Source organism: Peromyscus maniculatus, chromosome 2 (genome assembly GCF_049852395.1).
Source record: "Peromyscus maniculatus bairdii isolate BWxNUB_F1_BW_parent chromosome 2, HU_Pman_BW_mat_3.1, whole genome shotgun sequence".
Lineage (NCBI taxonomy): Eukaryota > Metazoa > Chordata > Mammalia > Rodentia > Cricetidae > Peromyscus > Peromyscus maniculatus.
The window spans coordinates 164,614,022-164,632,609 of record NC_134853.1 but is presented as its reverse complement, the minus strand read 5'-3'; the positions used below and the strand labels follow the sequence as shown (position 1 = coordinate 164,632,609).

At 48.8% G+C, this 18,588-nt stretch overlaps 1 protein-coding gene across 1 annotated transcript in view; it reads left to right on the top strand.

Annotated features, from left to right (window-relative positions):
- The window catches only part of Tnfrsf1b (TNF receptor superfamily member 1B), a 34,351-nt gene extending 26,895 nt beyond the window's left edge, over nucleotides 1-7,456 (top strand). Inside the window, exon 10 of the mRNA XM_006989045.4 lies at nucleotides 5,729-7,456. Within this exon, the coding sequence (XP_006989107.2) occupies nucleotides 5,729-6,042 (314 nt within the window). The 3' untranslated portion in view covers nucleotides 6,043-7,456. The remainder of the gene's footprint in view (nucleotides 1-5,728) is intronic.
- The last annotated feature ends 11,132 nt before the right edge of the window (nucleotides 7,457-18,588 follow it).

The following is an 18,588-nucleotide window of genomic DNA, read 5'->3' as shown; positions in this document are numbered from 1 at the left end:
CAACCATGATGGTTGGCAGCTGTGGCTCTCAGTCGCTGCCTGTCTTGGGAGGAGATCCTACGCCATTTCACCCTACGCCATTTCACTCGTTCTGAAAAGGGTCCAGGCTCACAGTGCTCAGCACAGCTTCTATGGAGTGTGTGGATCACGTTCTCACCGATGTCAAGTTGCAAAATCTTGAGTCAGACCTCTGTGAATTGGGTTCATGTGCATTCCTTGCCTAATCTCTGCCAGTGGCCTGGAGTTGCCCTGTGGGTCTAGCCTTGGCTGCCCCCAGCTTACTTCTGTTCCCTGCTCATGCGAAGAATAGCCACTTTGGATTCTAGGTTCAGCCCCACCTTGCCCTGTGTTGGTCCTCTCTCTGCTCACCCTTCTGCCAGACACTCTGGCTTTGTCCTTCAAGTCTCTCATATCCGTGGGGAGCATTCCCACACCCCACCCCATGCTGTCATCCCAGCTGGGGTGGCTGTTCCTCAGGAATCCCCAAGGCCATGCCTCTCTTCCACAGGACTGTCTGTCTCCTTCCTCCCTCTACTGGCTTGTGTGATTCCCAAAAGCCAAGATCCTGCTTACATCCCGGGGCCCAGCACTGGTCTGGCTAGATTTTGTTTCATTTTGTTTTGTTTTTTTTGAGACAGGGTTTCTCTTTGTAGCTCTGGCTGTCCTGGAACTCTGTTTGTAGACCAGGCTGGCCTTGAACTCAGAGATCCACCTGCCTCTGTCTCCTGAGTGCTGGGATTAGAGGTGTGTGCCACCACACCCAGTTTGGCCCTGGGAAGCTGTGATACAACAGGCATTGTCTTGGATGCTTTGCCTGCACCAAACACCCTGCCTGTCAATACAAAGAAATAGTTACCATTATTATCCCATTTTCCAGATGAGGAAATTGAGGCCTGGAAAAGTTAATCACCTTGTTAGGAGAACACAGTTAGTATACACAAGCACCAGGAGTCTGGGCTTGGGCTTTAGAGCTCTGGAACTGGAATATGAGTAAAACAATTCCTCCAAGTTTTTTTTTTTTCTTTCTTTCTTTTCAGTTTTTCAAGACAGGGTTTCACTGAGTAACAGCTTTGGCTGTCCTGAAACTCACTCTGTAGACCAGGATGGCCTCCAATTCACAGAGATCCACTTGCCTCTGCCTCCCAAGTGCTGGGATTAAAGGCATCTTCCAAGGTTCTTTAAAATATATATATATATATAGATTTTTTTAAATGTATATGGGTGTTTTACCTGCATGCATGTCTGTACACACGGGGAAGGCCAGAGAGGGTGTCAGATCCCCTGGAACTAGAGTTACAGATGATTGTGAACTGCCATGGTGGATGCAGGGAATTGAACCCAAACCCTCTGCAATACCAAGTGCTCTTAACTGCTGAGCCACCTCTCTAGCCCTGTTCTTTGGAAGTTCAGCTCTCGATAGCTCCCTGAGGGTCACCTGGGGCCAGAGGCACAATGTGGGGACCTGGTGCATTTACTTGGTGTGCACCTTACCTTATAATCTAGGATGGCGACACAGTTGGTACCTCCAGTGCCCACACTGGAGCGAGTCCCTGGTGGGGTTCCCCAGAACCCTGGGGTTTCCTTTGTTCTGTAGTGGGAAGGTCAGGTCCACTGGCTGGTGGTGCAACAGAAGTAAATATGAACGTGAATTTGGTTGTTAACTCAGAGCAGACCCACTGCCCTGGAGGCCATGAGAATCCGAGCAGGCTCCTTAATCCCACGAGTCTCCTCCTGGTGATCAGCCACGAACCTCCTTGGTGTGCTGATGAGAGACTGCAGCATTGTGGCTGCATTGGCACCTGACAGGATTGATGGCTGCTGCCTCAGCTGCCTCCCCCACCCAGCCTCCCCCCACACCCACACTCTGCTGCGGCTGCAGCGACTGTTGTGCCCGGTGCTTGCCGGTGCCCATGCAACCTTCTCTGCCTGCGGCACCCCTGCCCCCCGGCCTACCCACGGGAGCACTCGTGTCTGCTTCTGTTTTTGCCATCGGAGTCCCCAGCCTCACCAGCGCGTGATGACTTGTCAGGGCCCCTCAGTACAAGCTGAGGGTTCCTTGGGCCTGGCCTGGAACAGAGCAGATGGCTCTCCACATTGGTTGAGTCTATACACATGCTCAAATAGAAACATGAGTTCATCTTTCTTGGCTCCCCTTCTCCCATTGTGTCCCACTGTGGCGTCTTCCTTGCCTCCCTGAGGATGTCTATCCATCCCCTTTCTCCTCTGCTCTCTGCCCCCTCCTCTTTCTTCTCCTAGATGTTTCTTCTCCTAGATCTGTACCCCATCTCTCTGACCTCCCCATTGCTTTGCTCTCCCCTTCTCCCTCCCTCCCTCCCATTGATACCTCTCTCTACTGTGGGAGCCTGTCAACCCCAGAACGGTGCCCACCCGCCACCACAGTGTCTTGTTCGTAACATGCAAAGGCCATGGTGACTTTGTGTGACCTTTGGGCGCTGGGGAGGCCCAGGATAGAGATGTCTTTGTGGTCCCTTGATTTCAGCTCTTCTTCTCTCTGGTGCATTTGAGATGCCTCTGCGCACGGTGGTTGGCTGGCTGTATTCTTACCCAAGCTTCCTTGATCTCCAGCTTCCAGGCGCCAGGGTGAATAGCCAGCTGCCACTGCTGTCGGCCCTGGCAGGTTCTGGAGGGCCAGCAGCAGTAGCAGCAGCAACTGACACACAACTGACGTTTGGGAGAACTGTTGTGTGGCAAGCCCTCATGTCTGCCCCCTGCTAGTCTGGCATCCACTCCTCACCAACTTAGGAAACTTAGATGCCCAGAGGGGCCAGGCAGGAAAATGGGTGGACTGTCCCTGACGTCTGTTCTGTCAATGGCATCTGCTTCTGTATATCCCAGTGGCCCGGATCAAACTTCTTGTGTATGGTAGACAAGCCTTTCCTACTGAACTATGCCTCCAGCCTGGGGCTTTCAACTACCAACCAACCTCTGAAGTTTAAAATTTGGCAGTCAGTTAATTTAAAACTTTATCATCACCGGCCGGGTGGTGTTGGCACACACCTTCAGTCCCAGCACTTAGGAGGCAGAGGCAGGAGGATCTCTAATCTATAGAGCTAGTTCTAGTTCAGCTAGGGATACACAGAGAAACCCTGTCTTTAAAAACAAACAAACAAAACAACAATAAAAAATCAAAACAAACCAAAAACACCACCACCATCAAAAAAAAAAAAAAAAAACCAAAAAAAAAAACAAACCAAAAACCTACTATCATCACCAAAATGTACTTAGGCTAGTTTTGGTCCATTTAATACATGTCCCTGTTAAAAGTCACTAGGAACACAGCATGAACTGTCAGAAAGTCCACATGCCCCGTGATTTCAGGTCTGGGATGTGGGGAGGGAGACCAGGTGATGGACAGGAAAGGAAGCCAATGTGTTCAGAGCAGGGAGGACAGACAGAGGCTTATTGGAGAAAGTGACTTTGAGATAGGCCTGAGTGACAGGAGGGAGAGCCTGTGAACAAGAAGAGCTTTCCAGGCTGAGGGAACAGCATGTGCAAAAGTCCTGAGGCCTGAAGTGCTCAAGGAGTAGCAGGGAGCCTAGGGCAGCTGGAAGGCCTGTGAGATGCTGGAGCATCAGGGGCGTAAAGAGGATGGGCACCAGTTTATGTAAGGCCTCATGGGCTCTGTCAAGGACCAACAGAGGAAGTGACCTCCACTTCAAAGGGCCAGCTTGGAAACCTGCAGAGGATGGGGCCAGAGCCAGGATGGAGCAGAGGATGGTTATACAGTCCAGAAGAGTGGGTGGAGGCCTGCTTGGCTGGCACAAGGAAGGCAAGGAAGCTCTGCTTACTTTTTGAAGGTGGTTATTGGTAGATTGGTTATAGAACACGACACAGACATTGCCCCAAGGCTCCAAGTCTGAGCAGGGTGGATGGTGGCACTGTGGACTGAGCAGAAGGGTGATTGGAGATGGAGGTAAAATGCAAGGTGTTTTTAAGAACCCAAGTGCAGGTTTCTTAGGTGCATGGTTAGGTGGAGTCCCGATTACACTTACTCACTGTCTCCAAGAGCTATGGAGATAAAGCAGTGACCAAGACTATCATCTTTGCTAGGAGAGATGCAGCGTCATTGCAGCCTTTAAAAACATTTATAGGGTTGGGGAATTAGCTCAGTGGTAGAGCGCTTGCCTAGCAAGCGCAAGGCCCTGGGTTTGATCCTCAGCTAAAAACAAACAAACAAACAAACAAACAAACAAACACCATTTATATAAGATTTATTTTTTTTTAATCCTATGAGTGAGCGTTTTTTGCCTGAATATACATTTGTGTACCACATGTGTCATCTGGTGCCCATAGGAATCAGAAGAGGGCACCAGACCCCTTGGAACTAGAGTTACAGATCGTTGTGAACCACCATGTGGGTGCTGAGAATCAAACCCCAGTCTTCTGGAAGAGCAGCCAGTGCCCTTGATCACTGAGCCATCTCTCCAGTCACACTTTTTGTTTTCTTCTTTTTGAGACAGGGTCTTATGTAGCCCAGGCTGACCTTGAATTGGCTGTGTAACCAAGAATAACCTTAAACTTCGGATCCTCCTGCCTCTACCTCCCAAATGCTGGAATTTTAGGCATGTGCAATGATGCTGTCTATGCTAGGAACTGAACCCAAGGTTTTGTGCGTGCTAGGCAAGCACTCTACCAACTGAGCTATATCCCCAGCCCTACTGTACCCATTTAACAGCAGAGTAAACTGAAAGAGGTCAAGTGATTGGCCAAGATTGAGGAACTCAGAATAGTCAGTCTGCTAAGAGTGGGCATCCCAGCCTCAGTAGTAAGGACAGAGTACCAGCAATCCCATCTCAACTTCCAGATTCATGAAATCCTAGAAGCAGCTGTGGACAGTAAGGGATTCACTGAGAACAAAGATGTCTTCGGAGTCAGGGGCTCATCTCCAGGAAGGAACAGTTTCCAAGTGGCCACAGATACTGTGCCAATGACAAGAGAGTTCTCACCCTTTGGTTTGGTTGGTGGTGTGGCTGTAATGGTCGACACCTTTCACAGTTCAGCAGTCGTGGGAGAATGTTCTTGACAAGTCTTGGCCATGGCCAGTCTCCTGCAACTGTTTCCTGTTTACACGCTGGTTCTCTGCTAGGGCACAGTTTCTCTCTGTCTCTCTCCCTCGTGTGTATAGGTACAGGGATGCTAATGAACCCATGTGTCGGTGTCTAGAGGACAACTTAGATGTCATATTTGGGATGCCATCTATCTCCTTTAAGACAGTTTCTCATTGGCTTGGAGCTCACCAATTAGACTAGACTGGCTGGCCAGCAAACCCCAGCCGTCTCCTTTTCTCTGCCTCCCAAGTACTGGGATTACAAGTGCCTGCCACCATGTCCAGCCTCTTCATGTGAGTTCTCAGGGATTGAACTCGGGTCCCTGTGCTTGCAAGACAAACGCTTGACTAACGGAGCCATCTTCTCAGCTCAAGGCTTTGTTCTTCTTGGAGCACTTTTGTCTGATTTAGATGATTGTCTTCTGTCAGCCACATGGAGAGTTGGGCTGGGCAGCTGGGAGGTAAGCAAACAGAGGCACATGAGGGTAGGTGACGTGTCTGATGCCATAGTAGGGGGGAGCTAGCATCTTTGGTCTCTTGGTCCTTGGCCTACTGCTCTTCCCCCACCATCTTAACCTGCCTCTGGGACAAGAAGCAAACTGCAAAGACACCCCCACTCCAAGACCCCCGGACTCACAGCTCCCATCTTGTGCTTCACAGATTCTTCCCGCGGCAGCCACGGGACCCATGTCAATGTCACCTGCATCGTGAACGTCTGTAGTAGCTCTGACCACAGTGCACAGTGTTCCTCCCAAGCCAGCACCACAGTGGGAGAGCCAGATGCCAACGCCCCGGGATCCCCGAAGGATGAGCAGGTTCCCTTCTCCCAGGAGGAGTGTCCTTCTCAGTCCCAGTGGGAGACCCCAGAGACACTGCTGAGCCGTGAGAAGTCTTTGCCCCTCGGTGTGCCTGATGTGGGCATGAAGCTGGACCAACCAGGCTGGTGTGACCAGGCTGCAGCCCAAGTGGCCTGACCCCTGCAGGGGCAACGCCCTGTATATGGACCCCCAGTTCTCCTAGACCCTCAACCCACAGGACTTTACAACTCTTTCTGGGCCCATTTCCCTTAGTGACCTCCCCAGCCCCACTTGCAGGTCAAGTGAGGGTTGAAGCAGCCGGAGTGGCGGGAAACTCTTGCCATGGTGTTCTATGGGGCAGTCCCAGCAAAAACCTTACTCTTCTGTGACCTCTGGATCTTCTGGGCTCTGGCCTGATTGTGGCTTCTGAGAGGCCCCGGGATCTTTCCCTCCCAAGGAGCTAACATCCTCATCCATACGCTTGGAGAAAGGATAGTACAGCTCTTCAGCCTGAATGATGACATCACAGGACAGTCCCAGCAGGAAGGGGGAAGTGGTGGCCTTGTAGGGCACAGGGGCCCTTGAGGTTAGTGCTAGACTCTTGGGAAGTACCCTCTTCCAAACTACCACAGTTCTTTTGATGCAAGAATCAGATGTACAGAGGCCCCGATAGGCAAGGTTGCTCTGATATAGGGTGCTGGGCTGTAACTCAGTGGTAGTGTGTGTGCTCTTAGCATGCCCTGGGTTCGATCTCCAGCTCCACATGCAGAAAGTAAGTACATGCAGCAAACAGCTGGTTTGCATCCTCTGCCTTTGATCTTCACTCCAGTGGGCACAGAGAGGGTTCCAGTTCCTCCCTGCTGGCCTTCTAAGGAGCCCTTCCAAGGCCACACCTTCTTTTCAGGGAATCTCAGGGACTGTAGAGGTCCCAGGCCTCTGCAGCCACCTGCCTCCTCCTACCTCAGCCTGGACCACTCCCTCTAATTCCCCAACTGCTTGGTACTGTACCCACCGTGACCCTGAGTGCATGTCCATGCTATGCATTGTGGGTTGGAACAGTGCATGGCATCATTTGAACAGCCCATCTGGAAGCAGCTGAAGCCAGCTATTTTGCCAAAGGATTCATACCCATTTTCTAATCAACACGCTCCCCTAGCATGCCCAGATCTGGAAGGAAAGGGTTCAGGAGACTCCTTAAGAGGCAAGTTCAGTCTATGGTGCTTGGATTCCATGTTCACAAATTCCATTGGATATGAAGTTGGTAGTTAAACTATTGGAGGCCTGTTACCATGGAGTACTCAAAAAGCACTCTGGAATCGAGATGTTGTACTCTTAAGACCTACAGGACCTACTGGTTAGGTCTCTGCGCCGCAACAGACCGGCGAGGCTATGGAACACGCCTGTCCCCTGGTGGCCAGTGCTGGGATGACTTTGGGCTTCCGAGGCAACAAAAGCATGAATTAAAAGGACGATTTCTGGGTGTTGCCCCAGCTCCTGTGCTTGTGTGGACCCCAACACGATGTGTCAAGGAGCATTTTCACTGTATGCTGGACAAGTTCCTGCTTATAAATGCTTTTTGTTGTTTTTTTCACACTGATCCCTGACTCTGTCTGGGGGCTGGGCTGGGGTTTGTCTGGGGTCCTGCTGGCCCACCTCCAATGTGTGAGGAGAGATGGGGTCATGGTTAGTGAGGTCCAAGAGGTCCATGTAGTGAATGGCTCTGGAGCCCTCACCCACCCCACCTTTACAGCTGCTCTTGCTGAGAACCTGGCTGTCTCCCACTACAGTTGTAGCCTGGGGATGCTGAGGGAACTTCCGGCTGCTCGTCTCCAGGCATGTTCCTGTCTCCTGCCCTCTTACCTAAGCCTGGCTTCCTCATTGTGTTCTGGGAAGGAGGTGGGTTCTGCCATCTGGGAAGCCCACACCACAGGTCAGAGCAATGGCTGTACCACAAGCCCATCTGTGGGTGCTTAGAGCAGCTCAGGGCTCTGTGAGCAGAGGCGGGGGTCGGGGAGCAGTTTGGAGTAGTTACCTCTGACACATTCCTGAGGGATGAGCAGTTTTCCAGAACCTCTCTTTTTCTTTGTGTGTGTGTGTGTGTGGGGGGGTGGTTCGTGTGTGTGTGTGTGTGTGTGTGTGTGTGTCCCCGTGTGTGTGTCCGTGTGTCCGTGTGTGTGTGTGTCCGTGTGTGTGTGTGTCCATGTGTGTGTGTGTGTGTGTGTGTGTGTGTGTGTGTGTGTGTGTGTGTGTGTGATGTATGTGTATGCATTTTTGCATATATGTGTGGGGAGGCCAGAGGTTGGTTTGGGGTGTTCTTGGTCACTCTCTATCTAGTATGTTGAGGCAGGGGCTCTCCTCAAAACCTAGAGCTTGCATATCTGGCTAGTCTAGCTTGCTTCAGGCATCCCTTGTCTCTGCCTCTGGAGTGCTGGGATTATAGGCAGGCCGCTGGACCTGCCCATGGTTTACATGGATACTAGAGATCTGAATTCTGATTCTCATGCTTGTGTACCAAGCACTTTATCCACTAAGACATCTCTCCAGGTGCTCCCTCTTTTAATGAGTTAAGGTTGGACTGGCAAGATGGCTCAGTGGATAAAGGCAACTGCTGACAAGCCTGAGGACCCAAATTGGGTCCCCAGGACTCCTGCAGCTTGTCCTCTGACTCCTCCACATGCATGCTTCTGCACATATGTGCACTCACACACACACACACAATACATGCAATAAAATTTTAAAAATAAGTTGACTTTATTTTGTGTCATTATTTTTGCTTATTATCTGTTTGTTTATAGAAAGGGTCTTTCTATGTGCCCAAGCTGGCTGCATACTCTGGGCACCTTGAACTTGCAAATTCTCCTGCCTTAGCTTCCCGAGCACTGAGATTATAGTCATGTGCAGCCATGCTAGGACTTTTTGGGCATTAAATCTTCCTTATTTATTTAATCTTATTTTTTCAGATAGGTCTTGTGTATTCCAGGCTGGCATCAACCTTGTCTAAGGATGACCTTGAACTTGGTATCCTCTTGCCTCTACTTCCCAAGTGTTGGGGTTCAGGTGTGTTCATACTGTGCCTGGTTTATGTGTTGCTGGGGATTGAACCCAGGGGCCTTGAGCATTCTAGGCAAACACAGCCAAATGCCCCATGCCCCAGCCCCAAACTTTACTTTTTGTTTGTTTTTTGTTTTGAAACAGGATCTTACTATGTAGCTCTGGTTGTCCTGGAACTTACTCTGTAGACCAGGCTGGCCTCAAACTCAGAGATCCACCTGTCTCTGATTCCTGAGTGCTGGAATTAAAGGTGTGCACCACCACTTTACTTTTAACTTGCAAATTATCATTAACATTGTTACCAAACAGACAACTATATTGGAGTTAAGTCCTCATAGGCACTTGACCATCATTCTACGGCCTTTTGGAGCTCTGTGCTTGGCTTTGCCATAGCTCTATTTGCTAAAGAATGCTTAGGGAGTTCAAGATCCCCCAGAACAGTGGTTCTCAACCTGTGCATCATGATCTCTTTGGGGGGTCACCTATTACTGTGTTTAACATGTATGCCTGAAGGCCAGAAGAGGGCACCAGATCTCATTATAGATGGTTGTGAGCCACCATGTGGTTGCTGGGAATTGAATTCAGGACCTCTGGAAGAGCAGCCAGTGCTCATAACCTCTGAGCCATCTTCTCCAGCCCCCAATAGAAAATTTTTTTAATTTAAAAATTTAACCGGGCGGTGGTGGCGCATGTCTTTAATCCCAGCACTCAGGAGGCAGAGGCAGGAGGATCTCTGTAAGCCTGAGGCCAGCCTGGTCTCCAAAGCGAGTTCCAGGAAAGGCTCAAAGCTACACAGAGAAACCCTGTCTCAAACAAACAAACAAACAAAAATTTAGCAGTCTGCCAGGTGTGGTGCACGCCTTTAATCCCAGAACTTGGGAGGCAGAGGCAGGTGGATCTCTATGATTTAGAGGCCAACTTGGCCTACACAATGAGTTCCAGGCTAGCCAAGACTACATGGTGAGCCTCTGTCTCAAAAAAATTCTAGCATTCTTGAGGCCAGAGAGCTGGCTTGCTGGGTAAAGTGCCCAAGACCCACATGATGGAAGGAGAGAACTGACTGGCCTCTCTACTCATACACCCATGCACATATACAATAAATAAAATAACGTAATTTAAAAGTTTTAAAAATATGTAGTATCCTCTGCTGGGACTGGAGCTCTGTTGATAGAGTGTTAGCCGAGCATGCACAAGGTCCTGGGTCAATCCCCAGGACTGCATATACTGGGTGGCTTCTTGTAATTCTAGCACTAGGAGGCAGAGAAGAAGAATCAGAAGTTCAATCATCCTTTGCTACATACCTAGTTCAAAGACAGCCTAGGCCACATGAGAACTTGTCTTAGAAAGGAGAGGGAAGAAAGAAAGAGAAAAAAGAAGAAGAAGGAGGAGGAGGAGGAGGAGGAGAAGAAGGAGAAGGAGAAGAAGAAGAAGAAGAAGAAGAAGAAGAAGAAGAAGAAGAAGAAGAAGAAGAAGAAGAAGAAGAAGAAGCAGCAGCTGGGCCGTGGTGGCTCACGCCTTTAGTCCCAGCACTCGGGAGGTTAGAGGCAGGAGGATCTCTGTGAGTTTGAAGCCAGCCTGGTCTACAGAACAAGTTCCAGGACAGCCCCAGCTACACAAGGAAGCCCTGTCTTGGGAAACCAAACCAAATTAAAAGAAAACAAAAAGATAAATCCAGCATTGTTTTTTTGACTAGACCTGATACAGATCCTATGCCAGTTAGAGTGTAAGCCTTGGTTTAATATGTTATAACACTGTATGAAAGCCGGAAACACAAATATATTTGAGTATTGAATATGTTACTTTTCTCTTTACAATGAGGAAACACCTAACAAAAGCAACCTAAGGAAGAAAGAGGTTTTTTTTTTTTTTTTTTTTTTGGCTCCTGGTTAGAGAGTCCAGGCCATCATGGAGAAGTCAGGACAGCAAGAATAGGTAGCAGCTGGCCACGTTGCCTTTGCAGTCAGGAAGGAGGGAGGGAGGGAGGGAGGGAGAGAGAGAGAGAGAGAGAGAGAGAGAGAGAGAGAGAGAGAGAGAGAGAAAGTGCTGCTCAGTTCACTTTTTCATTTAGTTCCATCTATGACTCCTATCCTTAGAGCAGTGGTTCTCAACCTGCGGGTCTCAGTCCCCACAGGGGTCTCATATCAGCTATCCTGCATATCACACATTTACATTATGATTTATAACTAGCAAAATTCCAGTTATGAAGTAACAACAAAATAATTTTATAGATGGGGGGTCACCACCACATGAGGAACTGTATTAAAGGGTCGCAGCTTGTGAACTTTTTTGTGTGTGGGGAGTGGGAGGGTAGGGAAAGGGGTGTGGTCGAGACAGGGTCTCCCTATGTAATCCACTAGAACTCACTAAGTAGACTAGGCTGGCCATGAACTCATAGAGATCTACCTGCCTCAGCCTTCAAAGTACTGGGATAAAAGGCATGCATCACCATGCCCAGAACTTCATGAATTCTTTGTTGAAAAATCTGCCACTGAAAATTGAAATACCAAGGCTGTGGGCGTAGCTTAGTGACAGAGCACTTGTCTACATTCTGCCGGGCTCTGGCTTCAAGCCCAAGCATAGAAAAAGAAAGGAAAAAGAAACTGTGACTCAATCATTGATGTTATTTTTGAGACGCATGATCACAGAGAAGCTAGACAGGCTAGCTGTGGAGCCATATCCCAAGTGGGTCAAAGCACACGGTGCATACAGCCGGTGAGGAACGTGATCCCACAGCCTGCCCCAAGTGTGCCATCTGAATCCAGGCCGTGGCATTTGAAGTATGCTTCTAATGGGCGTTAACAGCTTAGATGCAAGATTGTAAAACATTGGTAGCAAACTTCTGCCCTCCGGGGTTCTCCCATTGTGCTGTAAGCCTGTATTTAAGACCTCCTCCCTCCTTCAATAAATGGCATTCGGCATTAAAAAAAAGAAAGAAAGAAAGAAAGAAAGAAAGAAAGAAAGAAAGAAAGAAAGAAAGAAAGAAAGAAAGAAAGCCTCATGCTTTCCCAGCAAGCTACCTACTCAAGCAGGGGAGGTGCCATTTAAAAGCTAGCACTTGGTGGTATGGGGGAGGCATGGGAGATACCTCATCCATTAGGAGCACTGACTGTTCTTCCAGAGGACTGGGGTTCAATTCTCAGCACCCACACGGTGGCTCAGAACTGTCTGCAACTCCAGCTCCTGAGGCTGTGATGCCAGTGTGCTGGACCCTTTCTTAAATTGATTTTGTCGGGACATTTTAATGATAACAACAGAAAAGAAACTAAGACAAATGGTGAAAGTGCTTGGAAGCATCCTGGGATGGGCTCCTCTTCAAAAATGTCCACGCTCCTGCCAGAGGCATGCCTACCACCAGGCATGCCCACCGCCAGAAGCTAAAGTCACCTCTAATTGGTAACATGTTCCACCATCGTGAACGTGTACTCAGAGCAGAAGCTAGGTGTGGGTGTGCTTGTGTGTCCTGTGTGTCTGTGTGTCCTGTGTGCCTGTGTGTCCCCTGCTGTCTAGCAAAGGTAAGAGTGCTTGTTGCTAAGCTTGTTGCTAAGGTGGACCTGAATTCCACCCCCAAGACTCATATGGTGGAGAGAACTGACTCCCACAGTCGCCCTCATGTTCAAAGACTCCTGTGTTAAGAGAGCCGTGGTGGTGCACACCTGTCATCCCAGCATTGGGTGGTGGAGGCAGGAGGATCAAGAGTTCAAGGTCATCCTTGGCTATCTAGTGAGCCTGAGACCAGATCTGGTTGCATTAGAACCTTTCAAAACAAACGGACCCAAACCAACAGAAAAGCAGAGTGGTGTGATATTTTTTTCAGTCACCTTCTCTCTATGTCTCAATGACAGAGACACCTCCGATGACACTGGACCAACCCTGACAGTCCCAGAGAGTGTCCTCATCTCAGGATCCTGAAGAGTAACATGGTCATAGGGTGCCCCAAATTCTTTGGAGGGGGCCACTCATTCTCCACCACCCACTCACTGTCCCTTCACTCCACCTCCTCTCAATCTGGGCCCTGGCTTTGCCCCTCCCTCATCTTTAGGTGGGTTACCTGGCTCCCTGTTTCACTGACAAAATAACGGAAAGAAAAGGGAATGTCTGGAGCTCCTAAGTCCACCTCCCCCATGCCTGCACCTGGGCCCATGTCCTTGGCTTCTCTGTGAGCATGGCTGAGATACACTTTCTGTATATCCTTCTTTCTCTCTCGAATATCTATTTATTTTTATTTTATGTGTATGAATGTTTGCCTGCATGTATGTAGATCATATTCATGCAGTGTCCTGGGATACCAGAAGAGGGTGGCTGTGATTCACCACAGGGGTGCTGAGAATTGAGCTTGGGTCCTCTGCAAGAGCAGCCACTGCTTTTAACTGCTGAGCCATCTCTCCAGCCCATGGCATCTCTCATGAACCAAATGTATTGCTTTGGTGACTCGGCGTTTTCTCTGTCTGCTTATAGACACAATGATCTTTTTGTCCCTTTTGCAAAACAACATCCCACCTCTCACCAGAAAACAGAAAATAACAGTAGTTGGTGACACGCGGAGAGTGTGAAACCCTGCGCCCTGTGGGTGGGCTGTAAAACAGGGCAGCTGCTGGCGCAGATGGTGTAGAAGTCCCTCAGAAAGCTAAACGTATGAAACAAGCCCCGGATTCCATCACAGGCACTGAAAATAAACCAAACATAGAGCTATCAGATGATCCAGAAATGTCACTTCCCGATACCTACCCAGAAGCACTGCAAACGCACGCCTGCCTGAATGGGTATTTGATTGAACATCATCACACACTGCAGCATTGTCCACAAGAAGTGAGAGATGGAGACAAGGGGAGTAGCACCCATGACAGACAAAGACAAAATGCAGATGACACATGCAATGGGGATGTTCTCCCTTAAGAAGGAAAAGGGCGGGCTGGAGAGATGGCCCAGCAGTTAAGAGTGCATACTGCTCTTGCAGAGAACCCAAGCAATTCAATTCCCAGCACCCCTATGATCACACCAGATGGATCACAAGCATCGATTACTGCATCCCAACTCCAGGGGATCCAACACCTCTAGTCTCCATGGGTACCTGCATTCATGTGCACATGCCATACACATAACTTTACATAATAAAAATCAGAGCCAGGCATGGTGGCACATGCTTTTGATCTTAGCACTTGAGAGGCAGAGGTAAGTAGAGTTTGAGGCCAGCTTGATCTATGTAGTGAGTTCAAGGCTAGCCAGAGTTACATGGTGGGATCTTGTCTCAAAAAAAAAAATTACTAACAAACAAATAAAAAATATAGTGATATCCTGTCTTTTAAAAATGCATGTTTGTGTATGTTAGAATAAAATCTGAGAGAGAGAGAGAGAGAGAGAGAGAGAGAGAGAGAGAGAGAGAGAAGAGAGAGAGAGAGAGAGAGAGAGAAGACACCTGATGTCAAACTCTGGCTTCCACATACACACATGCATGCACACATCTATATACATATGATGCACAGCCATCCACCAACACATTGTACATATGCACACACAACTTAAATAAAAATAAAAAAAAATTAAAAGCTAAAAAAGGAAGGAAGCGGAAACTGAAGAGATGGCTCAGTAAGCGAGGTGCTTATTGAGTAAGTATGAAGACCTGAATCTGCACCCAATAGGTAAACAAAACAAAGCAAGGCAAAACAAAATGCCCTGGAAGGATAGCCCCATGGTTAACAGCATGGACTGCTCTTGCAGAGGACCCAAGTTCAATTCCCAGCACCCACACGGGCAGCTCACAATCAACTGTAACTTCATTCTCAGGGGACCCAACACCCTCTTCTGGTCTTTACAGGCACTGCATGCATGTGATGCATAGACACACATGCAGGCAAAAAAACTTTCATGCACATAAAATAGTAAAAAAGAAGCACCCACATGAAGATGTTCAGATACACACCTATACACACACAGGTATGCGCATGTGTATGTATAAATGAACAAATGGAAGGAATTGTGCTGTGCACTATGGCATGAATGAATCGTGTAAGTGAATGAATGAACCGTGTAAGTGAATGAATGGGCCGTGTAAGTGAATGAAGACAGTCACATAACCTCATGTGACTCCTCCTCCACGAAAGATGTACAAGCGTCAAATCTGCAGATGGAAAGCAGAATGCTGGCTGCTGGGGGCTGAGAAGCAGGCGGCAGGCCACTACTGGGGATGTTGTGACTACTCAATGTAGAAAGAATTGTGGAGATGGTTGGCAGTGAGGGTTGCATGGCACTGTGAATGGCTAAATGGTTAATGGGAGCAGGAGTGTGGCTCAGTTGGTAAAGGGCTTGCCTAGAAAGCACCAAGCCTTGAGTTCCAACCCCACCTGGTGTGGTGGTGGTGGTGGTGCATGCTGGCAATCCCAGCCTTCAGGAAGCAGAGGCAGGAGGATCAGAAGTTCCAGGTCACCTTGGCAACATACCAAGTTGGAGGACAGCTTGGATTCATGGCACCCTGTCTCAAAATCAAAGTAAAATAAAATACTGCAAGCAGTCCTTGCCAAATCCGATGACCATGTGAGGGAGTACTGGCCATGTTCTCAGCTGATCTTGCCTTCTAGGCTCTGGGATATGACAGCTACTAAAACAAAGCCCGTCCAGGAAAGCAGGTAGAAACAGATTATCAGACAGATGAAGATGTGTTGGATAGGAGGGACAGGGGGATGGGGACACCCATTTTGGGTGAGTGGTCAGAAAGGGACTGGGCAGAGGCCAAAGGGAGGAGGGAGGAACCAGGCCTCCTCCTGCTGGGGCAGACAGGTTGGATGAAAAGAGGGAAGCTAAGGCAGAAGAGCGTCAAAGAGCGTCATCCCCCATCATCCTCATCATCCCCATCATCCCCGTCATCCCCGTCATCCCCGACTCTGCAGGTGGAAGCTAGATGCCAGTGACCCTTCCCATCTGGTTCTTTTTTCTGCTTCCTGGTGTCCTGAGTTCAGAAAGAGTGACTCTTAAGTGTTATAGGCACATGTGTGCATGCGTGCGTGCGTGCGTGCGTGCGTGCGTGCGTGCGTGTTTGATTTTACCATTTGAAATCACACTGTTCAAAAGATATAATTTACAACCAGATTTAAAGATTAAACAGGGTTTAAACATTAAGTTAAAAACTATGAGCTGGTTTACTTATTTTTCTACATATCATTTCTTTCTGCAAATGAAATTATAAGGTTTGTCGCTGCAGTTTAGGGGTGAGGAGGAGTCCTATAAGCTTAAACTCAAAGGTCATGTGCATTTCGGCACTCAGTATAGATTGTAGTCAAGTGTTTGCACACTCTTGTTGAGATAGCACTCACAAAGGGAGGATTGTCTCGGTGCAGATGGTCCTCATAGGTGTGTGTGTGTGTGTGTGTGTGTGTGTGTGTGTGTGTGTGTGTGCAGTACAGAGGTCAGACAAGGATACTGGGTACCCTGTTCTATCACTTTCCACCTTATTCTCTACTTTGAGACAGTCTGTCACCTGGAGCTAGGCTGGCAGCCAGTAAGCCCCGGCAATTTTCCTATCTCTGTTCCCCTCCCTGACAGCACCAGGGTTACAGGTGTGCATGTGGCCACACCTGGCTTTTTAGGTGGGTTCTGGGGATTTGAACTTGGGACTTTGTGCTTACACAGCAAGATCTTTTACCCTCCAAGCCATCTCTCCAGCCCTCATAGGGGTATTGACTGCTACGTTGAAATCCTGGACTCTCAGCCAGTGAGAAATGCAAATCAGACCCTCAGGGGAGGGCCTCCCTCCCATTCTCATGATTTCTTAGTTTCCCATCCTCCCAATTCCCTCATACCTACAGCTACCAGCCTGTTCTGCCTCTGCCCCTCCCTCGACTCTAACAACTTCCATCAAGCTTGTGCTTTTCTGTGGTCTCCCCTGCTGGACTGTCCTCAGCAAAGATCACCCATGACCCCTGGTTTCCCATGCCCTGTCTCTTGCAGAGAGACCCATGTAAACTTGCAGCTTGACAACCCACTTATTGCACGCTAATTCCTGGGGAGATGTGTCTACTCACCTCATATAGTGAAGGTAAGGATACTACCTGTCCAACTTGGGGAACCAATATGTTTATTGGGGTTACTTACAGGAGTGTGGGTGAGGGGCTACAGGAGCAGAGATGACTCAATGGCAGTTGCATTGCTGAAGCTCACCCCAGCAGTGACAGCTCATGAAAGCTGGAACCCTGGATTTCACTGCCCAGCCTGCAGGAAGCTCTGCAGTTCTAGGTGTCTCTTCCAGTCTCTAGGTGTCTCTTGCAGTTCTAGGTGTCTCTTCCAGGCAGCCAGACTGGTCTGAATGTGTCTCTTTGTAGTCTGTAGATAGACTGAGAAACATCTCCTATAGGCTGAAGTGTTTGAATACATGGCTTGTGCTTGGTGGAGGTGGAGCATTACTGGAGGAATTACATCATTGGAGGCGGAGTTTGAGAGTTCATAGCCTTGCCCCACTTCCAGTTTGCTTTCTCTGCTTCATGTTTGCAGTTGAAGATGTGCTTGCTCAGCCTTCCACTCTGACCGTCTGTGGCCATGCCTCCCCCACCACTATGGAGTTTCCCTCTGGAACCACAAGCCCAAAGAAACTCTTCTTTCTATAAGTTGCTTTGGTCATGGCATTTTATCACAGTACCAGGAAGTAACTGATACAAGAAGGGAGGAACCTAGTGTAGCTTGTCAGTTTCAGGGACTTCCTGAAGCTTTTGAGTTGTTTACCTCCTGGGTTTTAGTTAGCTCCAGAGGACATTGATAGGCAACATTGTTCTAATCTTTGAGCTTCTCCATTTTTAAAATAGGCTTACTACCAGCCCTAACCCCCTTGAGATACTGATGTATGAAGAGATGAGCTGAGAGTTAAGGATGTGTCACAGTTGGTAGAAAGCTTGAAGCCATGGGCTGATCCCTAGCCCCTTATAACCAGGAGTGGTAGTGCATCCCTGTAATCCTAGCACTTAGGAAAATAAGATGTTGAAGTCCATTCTTGGCTACATAATGAGTCTGAGGCTATGGCTTACCTAAGACAGAGACAGAGATTTAGAGAAAGCCCGGAGAGCTTGAGTGGGAGGGAGGACGAACCGAGCAAACCCATTAGATTGGGAGCCGATAAAGGGCTGCAAGGAAGGGTCGTTGCCTCTTCAGTATCTGCCTCCTTTCACTGCTGGGCATTGAACATGCACTAAGGATGGGCCTCAGGGACCTAGCTATGACTCACACCATTGAAGAGACAGTGGAAGCATCGGGTCATTAAGTACAAGAAGGCACACATTTGGGGCAACTGAGGCAGCCACCTGGCTGAAGTCACCAGTTAACAGGCCAGGTGCCTCCCCTGCTCATTGTTTTGTTCAGGCTAGAGTGAGCAGCCTGCTGCGGTGGGGATGGAGCGTCTGCTTGCTCTTTAGGTTTTGTGGCTCATCTCACTGCTACTCGGGACATGCTGATGAAGTAACAGTGGCCAGAACCCGTGTCCTCCTGTCCTCGAAGCTGACCTGCCATGGAGTGAATCTTGGCTCTCCCATTCACTCACTTGCTGTCTGTGTGATTGGTATCAGGCAATTGATGCCCGTTGTCCCTATCTGCAAAGTGGGGTTAAGAAAATATCTCCCTCAGTGGGAAGGCTGGCTTGAGTTCCTACCTGTAAAATGCTTGAGAAAATGCCTGGCTCACAGCAACAGCTTAGTTTGT